The sequence below is a fragment of the Octodon degus genome, unplaced genomic scaffold (genome assembly GCF_000260255.1).
Source record: "Octodon degus isolate 3935 unplaced genomic scaffold, OctDeg1.0 scaffold00176, whole genome shotgun sequence".
NCBI lineage: Eukaryota > Metazoa > Chordata > Mammalia > Rodentia > Octodontidae > Octodon > Octodon degus.
The window spans coordinates 1,829,663-1,837,112 of NW_004524752.1; the positions used below are offsets into that span (position 1 = coordinate 1,829,663).

The window sequence follows — 7,450 nt, forward strand, 5'->3', positions numbered from 1 at the left end:
GGACTGGGGAGTCACCGTAAATATTTAATTGATGGGGACCAGAGCTGAACTGCTTACAAAATAAGTCGTTAGTTTTGATTTACAAACACAAATTTGAGTACCAGGGTATAGCTCAATGGCACAGCATCTGCCTGGCCAGTGTGAGATCCTGAGTTCAATTCCCAGTTCTGAAAAATAAGAGAGTTGCAAAAAAGCTCTTGTGCTTGCAAGTACTATAAGAACTGAGAGATCAAATGAGCCATCTCTCCAAGCATTATTTTATCTTCTAATTACAAGTGTGGGGTAAGTGGTTACTTTAACTTGGGGGGGGGGAGACTATACTTAGAAACCAGGAAAGATGAGTGACTTTCCAAGTAGAAGGTCTTTTCAGAGTCAAGTCCACTGGCCTTTGCTCAGAGGCGTCTGCAGGAAAACAGAGGAGGAGTGAATTTGGATACTGCTTTGGTTTGGGTCCTTGCTTAACCATTCACCATGATGTACTTACTGCCCACCCTCTGCACCTCACTGATTCTTTCCTGCCTTGGTAAGACACTCTCCCATCTTTGTCTCCATTTTTCTGAAGGGCATTCTGGACCCCTGAGAGCTGCAAGCTCCATGTTAGGAGGCCAGATGCCTGGTGCTGAGGTGACTAAAAGGTTGGGAAGCAGACAGCTGGGCCGGCACACACGCCAGCAACGCCCACACACATCTTTACAGCTGTTCTCTGCAGCGCAGCATGGACTAGGAGCGCCTTTTAAAAGACATTATGAAGACTAAGTGGGGTGGGGGGAGAAGCCCACAGAAATTATAGAGCAATAAGCATCCTGGCATAGCGTCCCATGTATCCGACTCAGCTACTGAAACAGAACCTTTGCTTTTAGTGATTTCTCCCATGGCCATAAAAATAAAAGTCATTCCAGTCTCTAAAGTAGGTCACACAGGGAGGGAGAGGGACAGAGGGAGGGGGAGAGGCACCAGCTGATAAATGCAGATGCTAAGGCACTTTCACCCTTTTCCAAACCAAAAATAAAACTTGGAAAATGAAGGATATGAGAATGACAGCTTAAGAAAAGCTAAGGAGAAAAACGTGGTTGGGTGCTCCTGCCCCAATTCACTTGTCCACAGGTGACCTTGACTCAGTGACTATTCCTCCTGGTGGCTGCCCACCCCTCTCCCATTGCCTCAAAAGCATTGAGCTCATGTCCTGCTGGACATCTCTGTTGCCTGATACCAAATAACTGCTCTCCCTTCCCATTTCCAGCAACTCATTGCAAGAGTCTCTGGTCATTAACCAAAGGCTAGAGGGGGAAAACAAGGCAAGAAGACACTTTTGGGCTTCTGCATCTGAGGGGTTCTGTGATTCATTATGTGTTCTAGACAGCAGCACGTGCAGTCCCAGCAAAGGAAGGGGAGCAAAAACGCCTTGCTGATCACGTTTGGAGTCCCCCGGCTTTGCCTTTCGTTTCCTACATCTGCCACAGGCCAGTTGGCTTTCGAATGCTGCTCCTGATTTTAGTACACATACTCCCCTACCACCCTCGCCTGCTGTGATGGAAGTTGGGGCCTGATGAGACACAGAGAGGACGATTTCCAGCTACCACAGCCAGGGCTTAAATCTCTAGGGCCCAAAGTTTCTGGAGCCTCTGTGAGTCTCGCCATCCATCGGGAAATCCAGATCTTTTGCTTTCTTTGTAGCTCTTTCCTGAGTAGTCAGATTCGTCCCCAGGGAAAGTAAAAGTGAGTTTCCTCAGAAGGAAGAGAGATTTAGAAAGACCCCAGGGTCTCAGACAAACAGACGTGGAAAGACAAAAGAGCTAGAACACTGATACAAATACCTATGGCACAGAAGCCAGGATGGCAGTGACTAGCTAGAGATAGCCAATAGTGTGAATCAACTTGGAGAAATACTCATAATGGATGGAATTCTAGAAGCAAGAAGGCATCCATCATGGAGCAGCCATGAGAAGTCCTGTGCCTCAGAGGCAGTTTCATACTGTGAGTGGCGAGAGCACAGACTGGCAGTGGAAACAGATGTTTACCTGTGTGTTGTGGGTTTTTAACCTCTGAGACAAGTACCCAGCTGCTGCCCTGCCCCAAGATTTAAGAGGTAGAATAGATTAAAGAATAAGCAGGTGAGAACACATGGTTTTTAGCACATCTCTGAATTCTAGAAAAACTGGAAGGAGCCTTCCTGTGGCATCTAGCGGGATGAGCAGAGTTGGGATACCTGGAAGTACCCCAGTTGACAGGAAGAATCGGGCTGGGGACAGGGCTGACTTTGTGCTAAATGAATGGCAAAGACACAGCTAATTCTCATCTTTACTATATAAATCAGAAATATGAGTTATTATACAGGTCTAGAAGCTTCTTGTGACCAGGTTCCAGGTACTGTATTATATCAAACTCTCAATAAATAGATCTACCAACACACATCACAGGCCTATTCTAAACCAGACCCCCAAAAGGAATCGCCTGCTAAAGACGTTCATTGGCAGAGACAGGGGCCAGCCCTCCTTCCTGCAGCTTCTGAAACTAATTGCCATTACCTTGCTAGCTGCCCAGGAGTGGGCAGTATCCAGTGCTGGAGGCTACTCTTGATCTGTAGAGCAGGGGAGAGGAAAGGCCCTTATGGGGATGCAGTCCCTGCAGACTTTTTCCCTGCCTGTCAGATTCCGAAGGTCTGAAGCAAACCTCAGGAAGCAGTCCAGCCAAAAAGCTTTAGGCTGTATTCCCCTGAGAGAGAGAAGTTGCTAGAGAGGAGTTTTATTTTTACAGCCCTATTCCCATTGCAGGAGAGGGGGTGGCAGATGTTGAGAAAAAGTTTGGGTCAAGAAGGAAGCATTCAACTAGATCTGTGTATTTTATACTTTCTGCTCTTTAATATTCATTATTGTAGCCTCAAGAAACATGACTGAAAAACTCTTCAAGGTATGAGTTAAGATTGTACTGATTCCTAACAACTGTTTTCTACTGTGTTCTTCCTCCTAAGGCTTTCCACTGGGTGGAATTTTAAATTTGAACAACGGTTCAAAGGCTAAGAGACAAACTGCTCATTACTGGAAAGAGTGCCAGGAATCCTAGGAAGTCGACCTCACTCTTCACTGGAACACTACACCTCATAGTAAGGGCTTCTTTCATAGTTAAGGGAAGGGTGGATCAGTATTTCTTTTCATTCCTATTTTCTTTCAGAAACTGCTGGGATAAAAGTGAGCCCAGGCGAATAAAAAATTCACAAACAGGACAAGAATAAAATATTTAGGGCAAGAGATCAAAATTCTTTGGTTACTCAGCCAACTGAATAACTCTACTAAAAAAAAAAAAAACGTAAAGAAATGTGTCCATCAAAGCCCACGTCACAGCAGGTATTAGCCTTCAGACCCCATTCACACAGGTTCTAAGCAAGGTTGTCCTGCACAATAAGACTCACATTAATCCAGTGATAAAATGGAACAGTTTTGTTACTAACTTCTTTCCCAATAGTAACTATATAATTCTTCTGAGATGCATTCCACCAAAGTTATTAAATGACCTAGTCCCTCAAAACTTCTCATCCCAAATTCTAGTCAGTGATAGGAAGACTGAAAATATTATTAGGTTCCTCAGAGAAGATCCAGTGAATTTTGAAGGAACAGTTCAAGCTTCCCATCATTGGTTCTGTCTCCCAAATACAACTGACAGGCTTCTGAAAGGGAAGGAAAGGTTGCAGCAACATAGTGGAGTACTGCACTGCAATCTCTGTTCCCTATTAATGGATCTCAGAAGACTTATCAAAAGCACTTTAAACATTAGGCTTTTTCATGGCAGTCAACTATTTTTTTTCAGGCTGGGGATGTAGCTGAGTGGTATAGTGTTTGCCTAGCAGGAGGAAAGGCTTGGTTGGGTTGTGTCTTTGGCATTAAAAAGAAAAAAGAAAAAAAAAAAAAATCCAGACCTAGCGGTGTTGTTCATTTCATTAAGAGAACTTTCCAGAGCTGTCAAAGATGGTTTAATACGAATACTATGGCTTTGTTTCTAATCACACATCATCTGATTTACTTAGGTTTTCACCGTACCTTGGCACCAAGCAGGCTCTTGTCCAAGCCGTCAATGAGCACAGCTTAAGAAATATTCTATGCCTAAGCAATTCAGGCTAAAAATAACTCTGTGAGCTATTTTTTCTTTATGCCTCCACAGAACACATTTGTATGTCAACAGGAGCTTTGCTCCTTGTGAATTTTCACTCCTGCTTACTCCTTCTTGACAATAATTGTTTGATTTAATCCAGGGAAGTCAGAAGGCTGGTGTAAGACACACAGCAACAAAACTATGCTGGTGGAACAGAGTTCCAGTACTTCCAAGTGGCAAGAGAAAAATAGAATTAAAAAAAAACAGCATTCCCAGGTAGGATATTTTAAAAGATTCTCCTGCCATACAAATATGCATAATTTTTATCACAGTATATGATTTATATACAGAAAGTACTTTTATATTAACAGATAATTCCGTAATTATGTTTATTACCTCCTAAGGCCATTAACTCAATTTTCATAGCTCTATGAAGTATGTATGATTATTCCAATTTTACATTTGAAAAAGCGAAGGCATAGAGATGGAATAACTTGCCCAAGGTCCCAGCAAGAAGATAAAGAAAAAAGTCTAGGTAGCCCACACTCTAACCATTACACTACCTGTTCCACGCAATAATAAAGATGTTTTAGAAATTTCCTACACAGCTTTATCCCTCTATCAGATATGGCAATTTACATTCTCTAAATTAAGCAGACACATGGTCCCATGGTTGATCTTAACATGAAACCAAGGAGCAACAGCAATTTTAGTCTCTTCCAAAACATACAGCTCTCTTTAACACACCAAATGTTACCCCCCTTTTGAATATAAAAATGCACTGAGATAAGGGATAAGCATAATTACTTTCTAAGAACAGGAAAATGTTTGCAGAATTAGGGCCCTGGATAGCTTGTTCAACTCAAGTAGTCCCTACTCAGTGGAACTTTGGTAGCTACAGAATTTAAGTAGCTGATCTTGGAAAGAAAAGGCAATTAAACAAGACCCTAATTAGAGATGTCTTATTCTATATGTATATCATGGTGATAGAGCATAAACTAAAATAAGTTTCCTATGCTTAAGAAACCACTAACAGATTTGCAGAAAAGCAGTGATGTACTCCACTGTGCCAAAAGTTCATATAATTGGAACTTTGGCTAAGGCCAAGGCATCATTCATATGCTCCTTTTGCTTAGAGACAATTTTTATTTAAAGCTTTCTCAATTCCTCCCATCTCTTACACATTCCATTTACTTATAAGCTGGTACTATCTTTTAAGGTACTGGCAACCACATTTTAAAGCACCACTGTCTTAATTGGTTTGCTTCTAAGAGAATGAAAACTTTCAAATATTGAACATTTTGCTTCAGTCCAAGTTTCCTTAAAGCAGTAATTTTAGTAAAATGACTTGGCTGTCCTCATCTATTACCATGACTGAAACACTGATGTCATCACTTAGGTGACAAAAGCAAATCAGGAAGTTTTGCTAAATGAAATTTACCCAGCCCTCCTTGGCCTCTTTATCTGGCCTGACACAATTTCACTTTCATTGGTGCATTTACTTCCTGTAGCTGTATCAGTAAAATAATAAAAATGGAAAATTTCAATCCTGCTATCTAGTGGAATGTAGAGGTGCACCTGACCCCTTTGGTCAGGTCGGTCTCATCAGCTTCTTCCCATGTACTGTCCCAACAGGCTCCTTCTAAGTAAGCTACTATCTAAATAGCGTTTTGTTTCTTCAAATCTAAAAGATGATTTACGGTATACAGCTGAACATGCCACACCCCCACAAAAAAAGTTTGGTAAAAAACACTTTTTCGGCTAGGAAGGGCTTCAAATGTTGATGCTTAATTTTTTTTTAACAGACACTTATCAGATTGGGCTGTCAAAAATCAAATTGGCTGAGTAAAGGTAGCTACAGGAGCAGGTTTCAAGAAATTAATTAGCAGTCGCTCACAGTGGTCTATGATGGGGTAAAACCCTAAACATCTCTTGATACTTAGTAAAGTCTGTAAAAGTCCACAGTTGGACATGACTGATACTAAGAACCACTGTCAATTTTCTAGTCCAGGCCTCAGTCTCCCTCCTCCCACTTCCCTCTAAGCCCAGCAGGTGATTACAGACAAGGAGGCAAGCAAGTTGCTTCAAAATATTTAATACGTGTTGGACACGTAAAGTTACATTTTTATACAAAAATCAATACAACGAAGGAGAAAATACTGTACAAAACCTTATCAGCTCCCCCAACCTTTATACAACAAAGACTGGAGTCACTATATCTACAAAACCATAAGGTCTTTCCACTTAGGGCTTCTGTCTGTAAACTTTGTTTCATTAAACACTTTTTAAAAGCACTGTTTAGTAGTTTTGAGCTACAGCTTTTAAAAATATAATTTTTCTCTATAAACTCCATATTTCCAAGCTTGAACTCTTCTGTGAAGTTCATCAAGCTTTTTTCCCCTGGGGGGAAGCCACGGTCCCTTAATACTCCCCTTTCCCAGAGTAATCATAGGGTTTAAACATTTCTTCTGTGCTAGAGAATGATGGGGAGAGAGAGAGAGAGAGAAATAATACAAGTCCTTACTGCCGACTCAATCCCCCTAGTCTGAGGAAATCCTGGGAGGAAACGCACAGGCCGGGTGCGGCTCCAGCTTTCGTTTGAGGGGTGTGTGTAAAGTCCCTCCCTCCCCCAGCACGAATGGGGAACTCCCCGGCCTCCAACCTTTCTGCCGCTTCCTTCTCTGAGCGGCCGGCAAAGGAAAGTCCCTGTCTGCCGCGAGGTCTTCAGCTCGGGGAAGGGGTGGTGCATTCCAGAAGGTCAAAACAGACTCAATTCAACAGGACAAACTTACAGAAACACGGACACACACATACACAAAAGTTAACGATCGTCCACTTTCTACGAGCCCCCAACTCGGGTCCCAAGCGGAGACTCGAGAGCCACGGGGCACAGCGGGGCTGCCCAACCCGGGGGCCGAGCTCGCCGCCCGGCAGCCAGCGCTCTCCCCGGGGCGCACGGCGCCGGCGGTCCCTGGGGCGTCCTCGCAGCCGGGAGAGTTCCGGCCCTCCCTGGGGGGACGCCCGCTGCTCACGCTCCACGGCCCCGCCGGGCCCTCAGAAGGCCACGATGGCTGTGCTCCAAGGGTTCATGTCTCTCAGCACCGGCTTATCGCAGCAGATCTGCCCGGGCTCGGCGGCTTCCGGGCCGCTCTCCTCGCCCCCCTCCTCTTCCCGGCCGCCCCCGGGGCTTTTCCGCAAGAGTCCGGAGAAGCTGGACCCGAAGATGGTGATGAGGTTCGCCACGTTCCCGGTCTCCATCTCCTCCTCCGCGTCCTCCTCCGCCCCGTCCCGGCGCGGCTTCTTCAGCGGGGTCGAGCAGGGCGCCGGGCAGCCCGCGTGGCTCCCGGCCGGCCCCGCCGCGCCGCGC

At 44.5% G+C, this 7,450-nt stretch overlaps 1 protein-coding gene across 1 annotated transcript in view; it reads right to left on the reverse strand.

Moving 5' to 3' along the window:
* Positions 1–6,162: 6,162 nt before the first annotated feature.
* Positions 6,163–7,450, reverse strand: part of Ier5 (immediate early response 5) — a 2,106-nt gene continuing 818 nt past the window's right edge. The window contains exon 2 of the mRNA XM_004643461.2: positions 6,163–7,447. Within this exon, the coding sequence (XP_004643518.1) occupies positions 7,138–7,447 (310 nt within the window). The 3' untranslated portion in view covers positions 6,163–7,137. The remainder of the gene's footprint in view (positions 7,448–7,450) is intronic.